General features: G+C 49.4%; 1 protein-coding gene across 10 annotated transcripts in view; it reads right to left on the reverse strand.

Annotated features, from left to right (window-relative positions):
* The window catches only part of LOC125746603 (ephrin type-A receptor 5), a 114880-nt gene that overhangs the window by 14542 nt on the left and 81797 nt on the right, over nt 1–18541 (reverse strand). For all 10 annotated transcript variants that reach the window (XM_049020774.1, XM_049020772.1, XM_049020775.1 and 7 more), the window contains 3 exons: nt 6987–7142; nt 6407–6742; nt 126–250 (listed from right to left, as the gene is read on the reverse strand). In XM_049020774.1, the coding sequence (XP_048876731.1) occupies nt 126–250; nt 6407–6742; nt 6987–7142 (617 nt within the window). The remainder of the gene's footprint in view (nt 1–125; nt 251–6406; nt 6743–6986; nt 7143–18541) is intronic.

Below are 18541 nucleotides of genomic sequence, written 5' to 3' on the forward strand. Positions count from 1 at the left end.
TCAGGAAATAACAGGAAAATATACAGAAAGCGTGATATAGTCGAGCAACGTTGTTGCTGTCTTATTTATTATTGATCTACCATATAAGGGCAAAGGCGGCTGAGGAAGGGAGGAGTCTCACTCACCTTCTCGAAGTACTTGATCTCATACTCCAGGATGATGCCGTTGGGCCGCTCTGGCTCCTTCCACGACAGCGCGATGCTGTCTTTGGCTGCTTTCCCCTTCTTCACCACGCTCACAAGGGACGGGGCTGCCGGGGTTGGGGGGGGCGGTTGTTATTCTCCTTGTTACTCACGCCATTGACAGGTGCCTTACGGTTCAATCCCCCAGAGAACCACCTCAACGTGAATCCAACAATACGACAGGCGGTGGTTTGCCGTCTTAAAAAGTAATTAATAATTTTTATAAGGAAGCATGGCTTCTAGATTTCAGATGCTACCATGAGTGAGATACTGCTTGGTTACACCAGCATTGGTTTAACCGCATGAACGATTGTCTCCTTTTAGTCAGGTTATGAAAATGCACCGAGATCCGCAGAGTCTCATGTTCACATTCTACGTTGGTGCACAGAGGGTTTAAACTGGTCATGATTTTTGGGTGGGGATATGGTTCGCAGGGACATTAACCAGATTTATTTTTTCAGGAATTTTCTTTTCTCTTCAATGCCCTGCTGAGCCTGCAGCTGCCAGAATCTCGTCCGGTGAAATGAGGAACGCTGAAATTCGAGCCCATTCTGTGTATCTCAAAGGAAGTGTCAGACTGTAACCGTGAGATAAAGAGCATTTAAGTGCACTGAAGTGATCCCTAAGGTGGAGACCTGATATCGGCAGCAGCCTTTATGTTACAGTATCCCATTCAGATTGGCCCTTCCAAACAAAAGGGTAACCCTACCCCCCAACTCAGGAAGACAGGGAGGGAAAAACACGCACACACGCTCACACACACACACGCACACAACAATCGCTCCAATCTTAAAAGGCTGAAATGGAATATACACAGTAAGGGGATACGGGGATGAGGGAGGTCCACTTTGGGCGAAGGTGGGCTGAGCGGTGGCTCTCAGAGGACTTTCACAAGCGGCTCCAGGGATCCCGATCCTCAGACGCAGCCGAGATGGATGACAGGACAAACACACACACAAAAGCAGCTACGGCGTCGATTCATAAACACAGTGCCACAAGTCCTCTGGAGACTGTCAAAGCTGTTTATGAGGTTAAACCAATTATGTTTACCAAATGGAATGATAATTACCGTATATGGTTTTAGGTAATATTTTTACGCTCTTGTACACTTGTGTGTCTGTGAATGGAACCATACAGGCCAGTGTCCTTCAAATCTGGACCTTGATTGCAAATCTACTGCTTGTCTTCAGTTCTCCCAGGTACTTGGTCTAACGATTACTGGCCACAGAGGCTTCACAGGTAAAGGAAGGCTGGAGAACCAGCGGTGCTCAGATCTTGAGGACCGTGATTCGAAGAGCCCTGATCGGACACGTTTCTCACAAAAGAGCAAAGGGAAGCAGGCTGGTGTTTTAAGAGTGCGCCCCCCCCCCCCCCCCGCCCCCCATCTGGCTCACGCGCTCCTTAGCCGACTGAGCACTTGGACTACAGGAGGCACACATCCTGGGAAAAGTGACAAAGTGAAAATACACTAATTAAGGCCTCCGACGGAGACGGGCCACGTTTCTCAAACGCCAAAGCTGCTCGCTCCGTGCACCGATGCAAGCTGCAGGAATTCCTGGCAAGCGGAGGAACGTGGAGCCGAAATAAATGGAGAATTTCTGGCTCTGGCATTTGCCTTGTCCCCCAAACCCCCCGCGACAACGAGGAAGCAGCCACCTCACAAACAACTCAAGAGATTTCTCTCTACGAGCATCACGAAACGCACCCTATGCAGTGTGAACTCAGTCGCGTCCTTATGCCAAGTGTTCTTCAGAAGCCTACAGAGGAGCCAGCCAACACTTTGTGCTTAAACTTTTGAACCACTCAAAAAATAAAATATATGTAAATGAAAAACAGTTTCTAGTCATAAACAGTTTCCAGCATCTGGAACACTCTTTGAGACAGTGAAGTAAAATATCTTACACAACGTTAATGTTTTGCAGGTTGTGTAGATGCTGTATTAATCATTCTGGCATCTTATTGTCATTTTAGCAGCCTTACATTTTCCCACAAAGACAAAAATGTTGCGAGAGTGCTACTGAGAGTGTTCTTCTGACAGTGTTACTGAGAGTGTTCTTCTGACAGTGTTACTGAGAGTGTTCTTCTGACAGTGTTACTGATAGTGTTCTTCTGACAGTGTTACTGAGAGTGTTGTTTTGAGCCACTACTCCACAGCTCCCTTCTGTTTTGCTTTTATTATGTTGTCCAAGCATCAGTCTGAATTTTAAATGCTTCTGCTGCGGCGCGCCTCCAAACAGCTCATCCTTTGTCTGGCTAGTACTGCCCTCCCCCTGCATGGCCCCCAGCCACTCTTTGGTTTGCACACAAAGCAGGGTGCACGCTGTCCTCTGCCAGGTGGGTTGCATGCCAGGGCTTGACCCCCTAACAGCACCCCTCCCATCCACCACCAAAGCTGGCACTTCAGCGAGGGAGACTTTGAAAGAACAGAAATGCGACTGGCGCGAGGGGGGGCCGATTCGCAAGCCGGCAGGCAGGGGGGATGGGGGCAGGCAGTCCTCAATTAGACCACGATGTGGCAGATTAGCCCAACATAGCGCTGTGAGCCATTTAAAAACATGGCGGTATTAACATACCAAAAGCATTCTTTGGACAGCAATAATGATCACGTGTGTTGTTACTATCAAGTGCATCTCATTCTGAAATGCGAGCCAGGACCCGACGTCGAGTGAAAGCGAGGCTGTCTGAATCGCGCCGGACTTCGGGAACAAAGACCCGTCCGGTGGCTCGCCCGCCGGCGACAGGCGGCACGCGGGCAGGGAGGCGCTAGTTTGGGAGTGATTTATTGACATCACTGACGGGGGTGCCATCTGGAGACGCTCCCCGCAAATCCCCAGCAGCCCCCTGGTTTTTCCTCGGCAACCCAACAGATCGAGTTCGCGTCCACCTGGGCAGGCACATTACAGACCTGAGTAACTGCACACCGGAGAACGAGGCCAATTAACTGACAAGTAATTAAGGATATTGACTGAGGAAAGGAGACGTGGGCCCGGGCGGCCCGGATCGATGGCGTGTTCGTGCGGTGGGGAGGGGTGCATCCGTCACGCCCCGCATTTAAAAAGAGCGATTATTCACACCTGCACCTGGTTCCTCGTAAAAAAAGGGTCTCGCTCCTTCAGCAAAAATGGTATAAAAAGATGTTAATGAAGATGAGCGCAGCATGGGGGCCCTTTCAGAAGCAAACAGGCTCCACGTCACTCCATGGAAAAGGGCGTCTGCAAGTCAGGATGCTAATTTATGTGGCATTTACAGCACGGCCCCTAACGGGAGGCATCGCATGCAGGGCCACGGCTTGAGTGAGCGCCCGCGGGGCCCCTGCATTTCGGATCTCGGCAGCGGTTGCGAGGCGCCCTTTAACGTGGACGGGACAGGGCTGTGAGACGTACTCCCAGATGACGACTCCACCCGCAAAACTTGAGTAGAATCTCAATATCCATGCGTCATTCAACTAGGATACCACCACATACTAGTGACAGTTATTACCAGTGTTAGTGTGGTGCTTTCCCAAGCACTCCATTCATTGCACTTGTATGTTTGTTACTGTGTTCCAGGTCACGGTGGAGAGGAGGCCTTGATTATGGCAAATAGGGCTCCTTTATGGCGAGACAGGCCTCAGTTATGGTGGTGGTGGTGGGGGGGGGGGGGGGGGCTCAGTTACAGCAGAACAGGGCTAGGGCACAGTAGAGGAGGCCTTGATTAGGGAAAAACAGGCCTCAGCCATGGTGAAGGGGGCCTACGTTATAGCTGAGGAGGCCTCCGTTTTGGCAGAGGGGACCCTGGTTACGGTGGGGCTTGACTGCAGTGGAGGAAACCTTGGTTACGGCCAGTTTCAGTCATGGCTGAGGAGAACTTGATTAGGGCAGTATGGGCCTCGGTTACGGCTGAGGAGGCCTCAGTTTTGGCGGAGGGGGCCTTGGTTACGGTGGGACTCGATTGCAGCGGAGGGGGTCCCAGTTACAGCACCCCATTTCCCTGTCGCATGTTGGCTTTAACGCCCACCCTGCGCGTCAGTAATGGCGGCGTGATCCGGTAAGCAGTTTTCCTGTAGCTTTTCAGCGAGCGCTCGTTCCCCCAGGAAGCCCCGGTGATAATAAATCCTCTTTAAAGCCCTTTTAGTCTTCCTGCGCGTTTGAAATGCTAATCTGTCTGGAACAAAGTTCCCGTCGCTGTTTCATTGGCTTTCCCCACCCCTCCATGTCACTTTGAGAGTCCCGCGTCTCAGAAAGGCTACTGACCCGAGAAATTTAAATCCCCACTTCACAAAAACACAGAAACAAACGGCAACCATGAATGTATTTGAAAATCCTTTTTTTGTCAAGCCTTTAGTTACAGAGCACGGAAAACATTTGATAAAAAAAAAAAGGTTTGTGATTCTTAATACCAGACTGCTTTTTTGCCTCAAGTTTGACAAATACCAATGGCATTAAAAGACAAATAACATGAAAGGACCTGCATTATTGTCAATAGAAGCTAAAAAGATTAGTGGGAAATGGGGGTGTGTAATGGGCAGTAATGCAATAAAGGCTAATGTCACCAAAGACTGTAAATCCATCCCAGCCTTAAAAGAGGAGTGGGGAAAGGCCCCCTCATTTCACCGAAACCCTTCACGCACGAGGGAGCCGTACCGGTAATTACAGTAATCAGTCAGACAAAGCAGATTACTCATCAGCTCAGGGTGAGGGTATTTCTCTAACCAGGGTCGTCAGCCCTTGGTCTGTCAAGGTTCGGACAGCTCATGCACAGACGTGAGGAGGTGACAAGCCCTCGAACCTTTGTTCCTTTTCACCGGAGTACAGAGCAGGCGCTGTACTCACCATGCTATGGTTACCTTTGTTGCTTCGTTTGTCTGTGTTTCCTATTACAGTTGACTTTCCCCATTCTACTAATTCTTCATCTCCACAACTCTTTGTACCTTTGACCAAACCGAGTGCATTTTTGGGTAAACAACTGACCAATTCGACTGGATCTTCACCAGCATCTAATCACCACCTAACTACCAAGAAAACAATGACAGAAGAAGCACTGAGGATCTGGAATCCTCTGTGCTACCCACGGGGCTGTCCTGCTGCAGTGCGGCAGAACAGCCCGCCCTACAGGGGGCGCCGCTATTTCACAAACCTGTGCTGAGAGTCAAGACGCCGAGGGCTGTGAGGCTAAGCTAACTCGGCTTCAGCGCCAACAGCTTGGCCAGCCGGCGGGGAGCTAGAGGAATCAGATATTAACCCAGCAGAGGGACTGCTAAACGATAGGGCCAGGGGGTCTAGGCTGCCCTGTGTGTCACATGACCTGTTTCAGCTGGGAGGAAACTCAAGGACAGTCAGCGTGAGGATGGCTGAGAACAGTGCTGACAGCATGGGAAGAGACTTTAAGGTCTATTATTTAGACTGTTTTTGGCAGAGACTTTTCTGCTTAAATTTACAGTTACCTGGCATTGTTTATAGTTCCAACTCTGGAAAAAAATTAAGAGATGACTCCATATTTTTTAAGAATCTGCATTAATGAATCCTGGTTCTGTTAGCAGAAGGCTACACTGAGCGGCTGGTTGCTTCCAGGCTCTAAGTTTCTAAAACAGCAGTACACAAGAGCAACGTGAAGCAGGAGAAACTGGATACAACCAAAAACTAAACTGGTAAAGGGCAGAAGCGACTTTTTAATGCCAGAGATGACCGTCAAGTTATGCGACAGTTTCTCCTGAATCACAGGATGACATCAAATGACCTTCAAAAGGAGTGAAAACATTAAATGCAGGTGTGAAGTGCACTGGTAGGACAGTTCATATCAGGCTCCTAGAAGTAGGACTGAAGACGCATAGAGCAGGGAAGAGGCCCTTCATTAATGAGAAGCAGGGAAGAGTTCGCAAAAAATTTTTTAAAAATTTACACAGCCACATACTCAAAAACTGAGAAATGAGTGAGACTAACAATGTTGCTGAGGTCTCTCAACTTTTTCCAGAGCAGTATTTTTTCCAGAGATGGATTATTTTGCAGCTAATAAAATCACTGCATCCACGCACAATCGGCCTGATTTGGTTTCATTGTAGTTGCTAAATAAGAAGTGTCTTGTGCGATAATAGATTCCACCACTGTTAGCGGAACATGAGGACGTGCGAGTACCGTCAGCACTCCATTTCAGCGGCGCCTAGCTTTCCCAACTAGAGGAATATCTGACGAAGAGAGCTGCTTTGGTGGGCGCTGCATCGAGCGGCCCTTCCCAGTCCTACCACTCACCGGCCTGGTTGGTGGTGACGTTGAGGGTGACGAACCGCCGGACCGGGGCCACCAGGTAGGACACGCCGTTGACAGCCTCCACCTCGAAGGTGTAATTGGTGTGAGCGAGCAGGTCAGTCACCATGACGGAGCAGTTCCGCAGGCCTGACCGGCCCGGCAGGTAGCGCACATGACCGCCACATTCCTCGGAGCGCCACGGGTCCGAGGCCACCTTCCGGCACACCACGCTGTAGCTGACATCACGCCGGCCACCCGTCTCCGCCGGGGGGACCCACTCCAGGAGGACACTGGTCTCATTCACATTGGAGATGGCATTACGGGGGGCGGATGGGGGCTCTGTGGAAAGGGGGGGGGGTGCGAGAATGTGGCCGACTTCCGTAAGACACATCGGGCGCGCCGATTGGTCGCATGCAGCTCATGTGACTTTCCTCTTTACTGCAAGGTTCACATTAAAAGCAACACATTAAACATAATGGTCAGAGCAGATGTGCCATATTTTCCCAGGAGGAAACGAAATATCGCCATTAAATCTGGAACGTTCTGCCTGTGTGTTTCGTAGAGAAATGGAGGGCGCGCTCACTGGTGCAGGCCATGTTGTCCGGGTCCGATTCTCCACGGTAGTAGCCCGTCTCGCACTGGCAGGAGGTGGAGCCCTCCGCCCTGGTGAAGCTGTGGGGGGGGCACTTGTTGCAGCTGGGGCTCTGGGCAGAGGCTTTGAAAAAGCCAGGTCTGCAGGCTGTGAGTAGGAGAGGTACAGACAGATGACATGCGGTGAGGGGTGGGGGGTGCTGAGCTGGACGTGTCCCTCAGGTGGGGGGGCATGAGCACCCCTGCTCAGCAGAGCTGAAGCCTGTTAATACCTGTAGAGCTCAGTGGCCTGCACTCTTGTTGCACGTTACACGGTTTTATATATTCACTGTGGATTTTATCACCATGAGAATCTGTGCTCACTATTATCTTTGTGACGGGAGAACAAAAGGCCGAAGTAAACGAATAATAAAAAATAATGTTAGGTCAGCGAGAAGTGGGAATGTTAAATGGAGCGTGTTATGTGGAGAAAATGGAGAAAACACCCAAACCCACACAGACACGTTTGTTTCGATATCTTTGTGGGGATCATCCATTCTTTTCTATGAACAAAGCCCTAATCCCAGCTAAGAGGACCTTAAGCATAAAAAGGTCATACTCAGGGAGTAGGGGTTCATCAGTCAGGCAGGTATTCGTCCTCGGATTCACTTTGCTGACTGACACCAGGGAGCGATCGCGAGCGAGCCGGCTGTCGGGACATTTACCACCGCTGATTTGCATGATTATCAAACACCATCAGAGCTGCCGTCTTAAATGGCTTGTTCGAGTGCGGCTGGGTCCCGCTTCTTGGCAGCACAGCAATCGCAGGCCGGATAATTTTCTACATGGCAGGCGATTCTCCCTCCCCCCCCCCCCCCCCCGTGTCCTCTGGTGCCGGGAGGGTATTTAAATATAAAATAATCAGGTATTAAGCATCAATCACAGGCTGGCAGCACAAACGCGCATTTCGGGAGCTAATTTCATCGCCAGCGCCAGGTGCTCCGGCATTCCTGACAGGCCAAAATAAATCTGGATCATTTATCGCCATATATCGCCAAAGAAGATGGATGAGCAGCACGGTCCGTGCCAGGAGACGCCGAGGAGCACGGCACCAGGAGCGCTGGGCCGGGCCGGGCCACTGGGGGACTCCCTTGACACCACACATTGAAGGAGGCAGGACTGACACCAGGAGCAGAACACATCACATTTAAATACATATATTTACACGAGCAGTACTATAATGTGTTAAGCGTGAGCACTCACATCGGTAAATGTGGTCGTTCTGGGGCCACAGACAACGGAAACAGTGAGGGCCCATCACTGCGAGAGCGTTTGCAGCAATGTCTGTGCCCAGCGGGTCGTGAAGCTGCCTGTCCGTGTCCCACCACGCTAACGTGACAGCGCCCCCCTCAGCACCTTCTACCCGATGTTCTCACACTGAGCCGTCATGTCTGACAGGCTTCGGCCCCGCTTAGTTAAACCTGAAACGCCCGTCGGCAAACACCCAGCTGTATTTACAGTGGTTTTGGACACCCTTGTCTGGGGGGGGGGGGGGGGCTCATTGTTGAACTGAAGGCAGTCGATACACTCACTTCAAGGAAGAAGATGAGGAAACGACAGAGTGAACACCCCACCCCCCACAAAAGCAGAGGTCAGGGTCACCCAGTCATTTTCCCAGGGGCTCTATTCTGCCACCCCCCCCCCCAAATCCACTGAAAGAGCCTAATATTATAGACCAAAACGAGCCTAACCCCCTACATAATATAGTGACCATCACAGGATGCAAGCGAGGGGATGGACATTTAAATGGAACAGGGCAGGACAGATGAGGTTGAGGAGCATGCACTGGTACAGAATGTTCCCGCACCCACCACATGATGACACACCTTGGGATCATGGTTGGCAACCCCCCCCCAGGTTTACACGCGGTCTAGTCCCATCCTCCGGAAATTACCGTCTATCTGCCACAGCCAGGTGTTATGTGGTTCAGCTGCTCAGGTCCTCAAGCCGGGTCAACCTCAGGGAATCGCACCACAAAGCCGTAATACCACAACTGATGCTCTCTCACAATACAGGTAATGTGCCTCAATCCGAACTCCAAGTAACTGCTCATTCAACACAAAGTCAAACCAGCTGTACCCAAGTATCGTCCAAAGGGACACAGTGCAGAAGGAATCCAGTCTTCGTCTCAGGTCGCTGGATAGGACCAGGTCTCTAAAGACTTGGGCCTTCATCCTCTTGCTAAGATATGGGGAGCCACACACCCCTTTCCAGCGACCCCCATGCTCTCCCACTCTGAGTCACCAAAGACATGAATGTCTGTGCCGTGAAATGTGAACCTCTTGAGTCTTGACGCAGTCGACATTCTCTCTGCAGACAAACACACTGCTAATGTCTGTGCCTAAGAGGTCATTAAAGGCCTGGATCTTGGATTTTTCTATCCAGGACCCCGCAAAGATCACAGTGTCGTCGGCAAAGTCATCATCGGTGAATCTTTTGCAAGAACATAGACCTGGCGAATCCCAGAATCAACTGGGAAGAACGCAGAGGTTCTGCCTCCACTCTACACAGCACTCACAGTACCAATGGAAAGTCTAGCATCTTCAGGGGGATCCCGCAAAATCTCAGGATTTCCCACAGGGCAGCAAAAATTAACAAAGGCTGCAAAGGAACTCTGCCAATGTTCGCTTTTGAACTTGAAGAGAACCCTCAGTGCCAGGATGTGGTCAATAGCAGACTTCTTAGGTGCAAAACCAGACTGGTCTGGTCGCTGGTAGATGAGCTGGTCGCTGGTAGTGACTGCGGATCCTGTTGAGGATGACCCTAGCCAGGATCATGGGCAACAGGAACTGATAAAAAAATTTCATTTATGTGGACTCTACCCAGCAGCTCTAAAATGTGCGTTTGTACACCAGCCCTATGATGGTGCGCTTTTAAATGTAACATTTACATTATTGCTATGGGTGAAACTTTGTGGGCTGACCGATCAGCACAAAATAAAAGCAACTCCTGTAGCATCGTGCTGTAAAGTCGATACTTCATGGTGTTCTACTCTAATTGGCAGAGCTGCTGAAAGGCGTGTGTTTTACTGCAGGGAACATTCCAGACTTTAGTCCTATCTGACATGCCGGGCAGTCTCGAGGCAAGCTAGTGGCTCAGTGAAGGGTGTGCTCCTTTCCAGATGTGCTCGGGGGGGTACCCCGCTGGTGTTTTGTGACCTCTGACTCCCACATGTACAATGCTTTAAAAAACAGCCTCACTTTTCCCACCCCCAGTCAGCCACCCCCTACCCCCCTTGTGCTTGCGTCACACCCCAAGGCCTCGGCTGGCATTTTAACTCGATATAAAAATCGATAGGGTTCAAAACAATGACCCCCGATCCAGTCTCCCAAAACAGTTAGCAGGAGATGGGTAAGAAAAACCCACTTTCATCTTGTGCTGACTGGCTGATCCATAAAAGATCTTTCTTTGCAATTCATTTAGGAATGCAGTTTCATTTCAGACGCCCCCGATGGATTGCTACCACTGAATTTACTTATATTTTGTGATAAATAGCTTTAGCTGGCCTGTATGGATCAGTTTGTAAGAACTTCTGCTGTAATGCAAATGAAGATCCTCATTCTTAGACTCGCTCGGGCCCCTGTGCAGTTTGTCCCTTCCGTGCTTCCGTCAGTGCCATGGTTCCGCCAGAGCTGGCCGTCTGTTAATGGCCTGTCAGGAGCTCTGCTTCGTAGAAGGAATCCACTTCAAATCACCGGGCGCCCACAGCGACCTTGCAATTACCATTAGCCTCTCTCCTGCTGGGCCAGCTGACAAACGGCCCTTCAAACGGGCCCCACACAGCCCCTCGTTAATGGAAACACGCTTTACTTCTGATCAGCGGCCAAAGGTGGCCGCCATGGGGCCCGCAGTCGCAATGTGGGGATTTTCATCAGCAGCCTCTTGCAGGAGGACACGGCGCCATCTCGGCACGGGGATGCGGAAAGTGACTCTAACCTTTGCTCCGCTCCACACAGGTAGCATGGATTCACCATGGAAACTCGGAAGCTTCTGGAACCACACTAAATCTTTCTAGCTGCATCAATTTATTTAATTCCATATTTTTATCCATCCTGCAGTGGTACAGTGTGTGGTACTACATTCCCCACATTATTTAATATTATAGAGCCTGTTAAATTAGCATGCACTGTCATTTTATCTCTCCTCTGATTGGCCAAGTCCCCTCAATGACCCTCCACTGCCAGCTTTCAATGCTTCTCTGACTGGTTATTTGTCTCAAGCCCATTCCAAAGAGGGAGATCCACTGATGACAGACACATAGCCTGGCTTATCCAGCACCATCCACTCTACTTTACCTTTATAATGTCAGGTTTATTTCACATTACAGTTTATTTCATCATCTCTTCTCTCTGCAGTATTTCGCTTGGTGAAAGGGACTGTAGGACCAGGAGTATCTGAAATAAAAACGCTCCACCCCTGGGTCACGAACCACTCACCCTCGCAAACAGTCATGTTAATGCACTGCACCTCCAGCTTCCTGCCATCTGCCACCATAACCCAGCTGGGGTGGGGGGTGGTGGTGGTGGTGCGTGTTCCCACCCTTCAATCAACAGAATATCTGCCCCCACCCCCCCAAGGCAGCGTGGCGCTGAAATGGGCTGCCCCCCACGGACGACCTCAAATTAAATAACAGCCCATGTGAGGGTGCAGTAATGTGGTTTGCAGGTAACCAATTGGATTACATGGCGGTGGGATGGGACTCCACCCACTGCTGTTTGAAGCGCAATGAATCCCTGGTATTTAATCATCACCCCCTGTTCATAGCCACAGTTCATATTCCACTTGTCAGACGTATCCCCTGAGCCGCTTCCCGAAGCCTAAAACAGCCCCTCCCCTTACCACAAAGAACATTTAGTCATACATGGCACAAGGTGGATGCTGCACAGCCCCGACGATGCACCTTTAAGACGGGATGGGGGCCGGGGGTGCTCGGCCCAAGATCACTTACAAGTTCGTACTTACTGTACGAACCCCAACCCTGAGAACCCAGATGACTATGGATCCCAACCCCAAGATCCGTCTCTTTCTTTATTCCTGGATTCCTGCCCCCAATTTGTCCTAAATCGCTCAGAGAGCAGCAGCAATAAAAGAGCCAGCCAGCTCCAAACATCACATGATCCCTGCTTCCCAGACACCAGTGAGGAACCTTCTAGAAGGCAGTAAGCAATTCACCTTGACAGACCCTTGTCCCCCGTCATGGGGCATTAACCAGGAGAGGCATGTGCGCGGGATCCCAGCCCTGCAGGTGTCCACGTCTTGCTCCCCTGCGATCGGGGCATTAAGTACCGCTCACCACCAAGCCGGGTCGGGCCGATCCACGACGTACGTCTGTCCCCGCTGATTAACACAACTCTCACAAGACACCCACCTACAGACAGCTGTCCACATCTTACTAGAAACAATGAATCGCTTCTAGTTTGGCACGCCATCCAGCTGTGGATCGGGCCCGGGAACGGCCTCTCGACGAGCCAGAGGATGGATGCAGCCCTTCCCTGCCCCCCAAAGAGAACGCATCTGAGTCTAAAGGGTTTTGGGTACTACGAATCGCAGTACATTTTACACATATATAATGCTTGCTGTACACCTACATATAAATATAGCTGTGTGTGTGTATAGTTATGGTAATTTGTGCTGTACACCTAAGCTGGTCCTGGCTTAAATCAGGTGCAAGTCCTTAACATAACCTAAAAACATATATGTGAACTGCCTCTTCACCAAAAATCAGGCAATATAAGAGCCAACCTTTGACTAAATAGTTATGGGGAATACAAATTATTTTCTTTACATCTGATACTGATGAAATGAAATGTTTTCATCCCAATACCGATATTCTTTGCCCGTCCCTTTGTGGCCACTTGCCAGGGGCGGATTGAATTTACCGGGGGGGGGTTTGCTGTGCAGGGTTGGTAATATCTACCTCCAGTCTATCAAAGGGTGGCTGTTAATCTTGTGTCTTTAGTTTGCAACACCGACACTGTCCCTTTTATGCAAACCCTGATTAGATAAACCCTGATTTTAACTTACGAAGTTGACTGTCATGTTCCGTTTGACCCTGATTGTGGCAATCAGGGTTTGTTAACCCAGCGAGTTTACTCTGTGAAACTCATGCCGTAGGACACCCTGTTCGCAAAGGAAGGCGTGAATCCACGTTAGGGATGGAAAATAAACAGGAGGGTGGAGACAGTAAGGAAAGAGACCACGGGGCTGGTGGCCCTCAGGGCCGATAGGGTTACGCTGGTCACATGGTCTACCTGACACGTCGGGAAAGCAACGGTTACCGAAAGTCAGCTGGGTTCACTCTAGGTTAAATTAAGTCATTTGTCATTATAATTAAATGAGGGCATAACCTTCTCATCTTTATTAAATCCTCTCCCTTGGGGGGGGATGTCAATCACAGGGGCAATTCTAGGATTTTTTAAACCGAGTGGCAAGGGGGGAGCCAGCACTAGTCAGGGGGCTCAAGAAATCAGGAAATAACGGCTTAGAAAACACTGAGCACGATATTTTTTTTGACATCTGTGCCCATAGAATATTATTAAAGAGGTGACTTTGGTCGGGGTGAAGTAACAGGTGACAGAGGAGATAACGAACATAATGGATAGTTAGACAGGTTAGCAGAGAGGACAGAGAGATTAACAGACTGTGCAATGCAGATTAACAGGGGCAACAATGAGCAGGTAAGGGGGCTTGACTGGGATGGTGGGAAACTCTGGATGGGGTACTGGAAACGATGGAGGGGGGATTGGTGAGTTAACAGGTCATTCAGCTGGTCAGTCAGGTTGATGAAGGTGAGTATGAGCAAGGTAGGTGAGTTGACAAAAAGGGCGTTAAAGCAATCAGATGCATTAATGGACAGGACAGATGAGTTCACTGGACTCTGGTTAGACTGGTTAGCATACATGACATTCAGCAGGATGGGTGAGTCATTGGCGAATCACAGCATATCTCTCCATCAGCGACCCTGTTCACACCATGTCCCACAGCCATAAACTCGCCAAGCCCCAATCCCCCCAATGAAAGAAAAAAAAGGGTTTTTTTTGTATCTGGATCTAAGGTATCCTCCTCCCTTCACTCCATCTTGTGCTGAGAGTGGGGTGGAGGGTTTCAATCAGCCTCTATCAGACACACTGAGGAAATGAAAGATTATTGTCACACCCCACCCTCAAGAGGCCCCGTGTCTCCTCTGCTGGAGAGCATCTAGAACCCGGCAGAGATGCATTCATGCTGTTCTCCGGAAGACATGAAAGGTTGGGGTGGGGGGGCTTTTCTCACTCACTGCCTTCTCAGCACCTTGAAGGTTCCACCATAGCTTCTCATACGGGGAAAACTCAGGGAAAAAAAAAAGATGATATTTTTGGGATAATTAGTCCCCCATCACATGGCTGGCGGGGGCAGTGTTGTGCCCTGGCCAAACCGGGCCCAGGTACGGTTCTGAGGTCTCCCCAAAGCAGCTGCTCACCTAAGGGCAGCCCTGCCCGATCCAACGAGCAGCACCCGAGAGATGACAGCACCCGAAAGACCCCTCTTCATGTTCCCAGTGATTCAGCCTTTCCCTGGGGCGAAAGACGGCCTTTTTACCCCCATAGCAAGTGAGTAAATGCACCACAGAAAAGACGTCCAGGTAAATCAGAGATGAATGTGATGATCTTACATGGGGCAGCTTAATAAGCAGGCAGATCACAGTCTGATGAGGGGAGGGAGAAGCCTGAAGGGACAGGAGACCTTTCACACGACAGCTTGCGCGTCGTTACCGCCGATCCCACAGAACGCACTTTTTAAAGAGATGCCCTCGCTTCGCATTCAGAGCACTTTGTATTTCAGGGGCCTGTCAGCATCCGCAGAGCTTCGGCAAGGGATTCAGTCACATTCACACCCTGAAATGAATATGCACACATGGGCCTTTTCATCACGCCAGTGCTGTCTGGGCCTGGTTAGCATGCATCACGAAAACATTTGGGGTCACGGCCTAAGAGGCGCACAGGCTTCCCACAAAGATGTGTTCCACAAAGGAAAGTGATCTCGTTAACTCCTGAAGGGCGGCGAGTCTGACGATCCGTCAGGCTGAACGGCCGGGAAATGATCCTCTGTGTCGAGGTAAGGAAGGGGGCCCCTATGAGGGGAGAAATTTACTTTCCACATCTTAGTTCCTCCCCCCAAGTGTGAGGAGACCTTTCATTCTCTGTCTGGGGTCAATCCCCTCCCCCACTCTGCTACCCCAGACCAGAGATGAAAACATTGTCAGGAGCTTAATTGATTTACAGAACAGTGTCGCCTTGGAAACATACCCCCCAAGGTGGGTAATGTTACTTGGTACCTGTTACACCATACAGCTCTCCCCCTCCCAATACGGGGCTGGCCGCCACCCTGAGCACCACCAGTAGAAGTGCAAGTACCATGTCACCCAATCAGATCATACAGTTTCCTCTTCATTCTGAATCCAGTTTTGATAGGCTGAGGAGGAGGGGGCGGGGGCTCAGCCATGCCCCTCCCGACAGCGTCCCACTGATGACACGGCAGTAACTGACATCCTGAACGCAGCCCTCAAAGGTTAATGAGTAATTAATGTGCCCCGCAGACTGGAAGGCCATACAATCAGAGATCCAGCTGAGGACTAGCCTTCGCATTTAATCTGCTGATGAGCCGGCGTTTCAGGACCCCTTCATTTCCGCACGTATCTCTACAGTGACACAAGGTTCAACCATGGCATCTTTCCAAATGGGGATCGGTTCGGCAATAAAACCCAGGCAATATACTTGAACGTCATTTTTAAGCCTTGAAACACTGATGTAAAAGATTATGAAAGAGCCATTTCAAATATGGCAAGACGTCCTATATATACAGCAATAACACAAGTCTGACACAGTAGCGATTCGGGTCATTGTAGGCTCACCCTACCAAACTATTACTTCAGATTTCCCGGAATTTTTAATTTGCAAATAAACTGCCAGCAGACTGTGTATAATTGCAATGCCCCAGACGATTTGACAGACAGGTAAACTTATAAACATCCTGATCGTGATGTGTGCTTCCCGTCACTAAGCACCCATTAATGCGTGGTCACACTGTGGGTGAAGATGAAGGAAAGGCAGCTTCAGGCGGGCTGACCATCCTCCAATCAGTCATCTCCAGTTTCTACAGTCTCACAACAGCACCCCCTGCTGTTTATCCCTACCTGCACCCTTATTCAGTGTTACAATGTAACCCAATAGTTTATAATACTTATTTTTTTTTCGTGTTGATGTTCTCAACCAAAAAAAAAAATTATATTTTTAGGTTTAGTTTTATTTAAATCGGCATTTCATAAAGCACGATCATTTTCGTGACTTGATTCAGCAACTATTGGGTTATAAATTATTTTGTTTTTAAAGCAAATCAATTACCTAATTATCGAATTAGATTGCAGCGAAGGATAATGATGATCCTGCGAGGATGTGCGCTCGATCTGTGCTGGGTACACGGCCGCTCCTGGGTACGCGGCTTGGAATTAAGCGAACTCCACACGCCGGTGGAAAACGGGCGACCCGGCGAGAGCGATCAGAGTTGCTCAGCTGTCGCCGTCGTCTGCCAGGAGTCGTTGTGGAGAAACAAACCGTTGGCTGATCCCTCCGTGTTAAACAAACAGATTTAAACCCAGAGCTGTTAGCCGCTCCCAGCAGGAATAAATCAGAGCGGCTTTGCCTTGGGGGGCGCCGCATTCTGCGCGTGAAGAGCCAGCAGCGCCATAGTAACGAGCATCCCATTGCCGAGATCACAAGGGCGAGTCGGGATAAAACAGCCGCATTTTGTACACACGGACCCTCACCATCAGCGGAGATCAAGGAGCCCACAGAGCTAATTAATATTAATATCTCTGCCCTTTGAGTGGAGGCAGAGGTTCTCCTGTTCAAATATGTCTGAATTTTAATCTGAGCAAAATCTCCATCATTAACATTGTGGGTCTTCCCTTCACTTAAACTGGAAAAGTTACAGTCTTTCAATCTGTATGACATTTGGATTAACAGCAGACTATTTGCACTAGGGCTGCCAGCTCTCACACATCTGACGACACTCACACTTCCAGACTCTCACGCTCACGCAAGAAATCTTACGGCAAATCTATATTATTCCATAATAAACATAGAAGTAGCTACATCAAAAGTGTTGGGGTATATTGCAAACCCTACAGACTATTTACAAGGTGATACAACTGTTGCATACATATAAATGATTGTGCAGACTTGCTGATTTGCAGCCTTGGACCCATCTACACTCTCCATGAACACAGACCCAGCACAACATCTAATACAAGGACAGTCCAGTGGGCAAAACCGTGAAGGGCATATATCAGTATTACTATAGTGTTACTATATACTGTGTACAATAATAAAAATCTATAGCACCCATTTGTATCATATGAATAGGCATTTAATATTTTTTCATCTGTGTTTCATATATTAGAAAAGATCTGCATGTATTCAAACATAATTATGTTCTGATAATAAACTATAATGTCAAAAGTCAAGTTGTGTGTTCAGATATCATCCATCCAACTGTCAGCAGCTTTTCCCAGGCAGCGTAGGGCCACGAGGCAGGGGAGCAGCCCGACTGGGATGCCAGTTTGTCTCAGGGCATGCGCGCGCGCACACACACACACACACACACACACACACACACACACACACACACACACACACACACACACACACACGCCATTCTCATATTCCTATCATTGTGGGGACTCTCTATGGGCAAATAATTCTAACTATGATAACCCAAACCCCCACTCAGCCTTAACCTTAACCATGAGTAACCAAACAAAATATAAGACTGTTGGCATTTTTAGCTTTTTCATTACATTCACAGATTTTTATACATTGAGGTTTATATTGTGGGGACCTGAAAAATGTCCCCAGAAGCTGAAAAATAAGAGGTTTTACTGCACTGTGGAGGAATTTGGCCCCCACAATATGGTAAATGCAAACCTACTGAGAGACAGTCTCTCTCTCTCTCACTCACTCACACACACACGCTGACACACACACACACTGACACACACACGCTGACACACACACTCACACACACATGCACACTGACACACACACACACACGCACACTGACACACACACGTTGACACACTCACTCACACACACACGCTGACACACTCACTCACACACACAAACACACACACGCTGACACACACGCTGACACACACACACTGACACACACGCTGACACACACACGCTGACACACACGCACACTGACACACACACGCTGACACACACTCACAAACACACACACAACGCCGGACAGGCTTGACGCGCCCTGTTTTGACCGCGGTGATCGCCTCTCTGGTTTCGGAAGCAGCACCACCGCGGCTGCAGACCAAAGGAAGCCCTGGCGCTTAAATAAAAGCTAAATATTAAATATTTTATCAACAGGGGCTCAGGATAAAAAGGAAAGGCACTTTATCTGAGCTGCGGTTTAACTGTCGCAGGTCTGTAAGGCCTTCAGGAGGCACTTAAACCTTCA

The sequence above is a fragment of the Brienomyrus brachyistius genome, chromosome 7 (assembly GCF_023856365.1).
Source record: "Brienomyrus brachyistius isolate T26 chromosome 7, BBRACH_0.4, whole genome shotgun sequence".
Lineage (NCBI taxonomy): Eukaryota > Metazoa > Chordata > Actinopteri > Osteoglossiformes > Mormyridae > Brienomyrus > Brienomyrus brachyistius.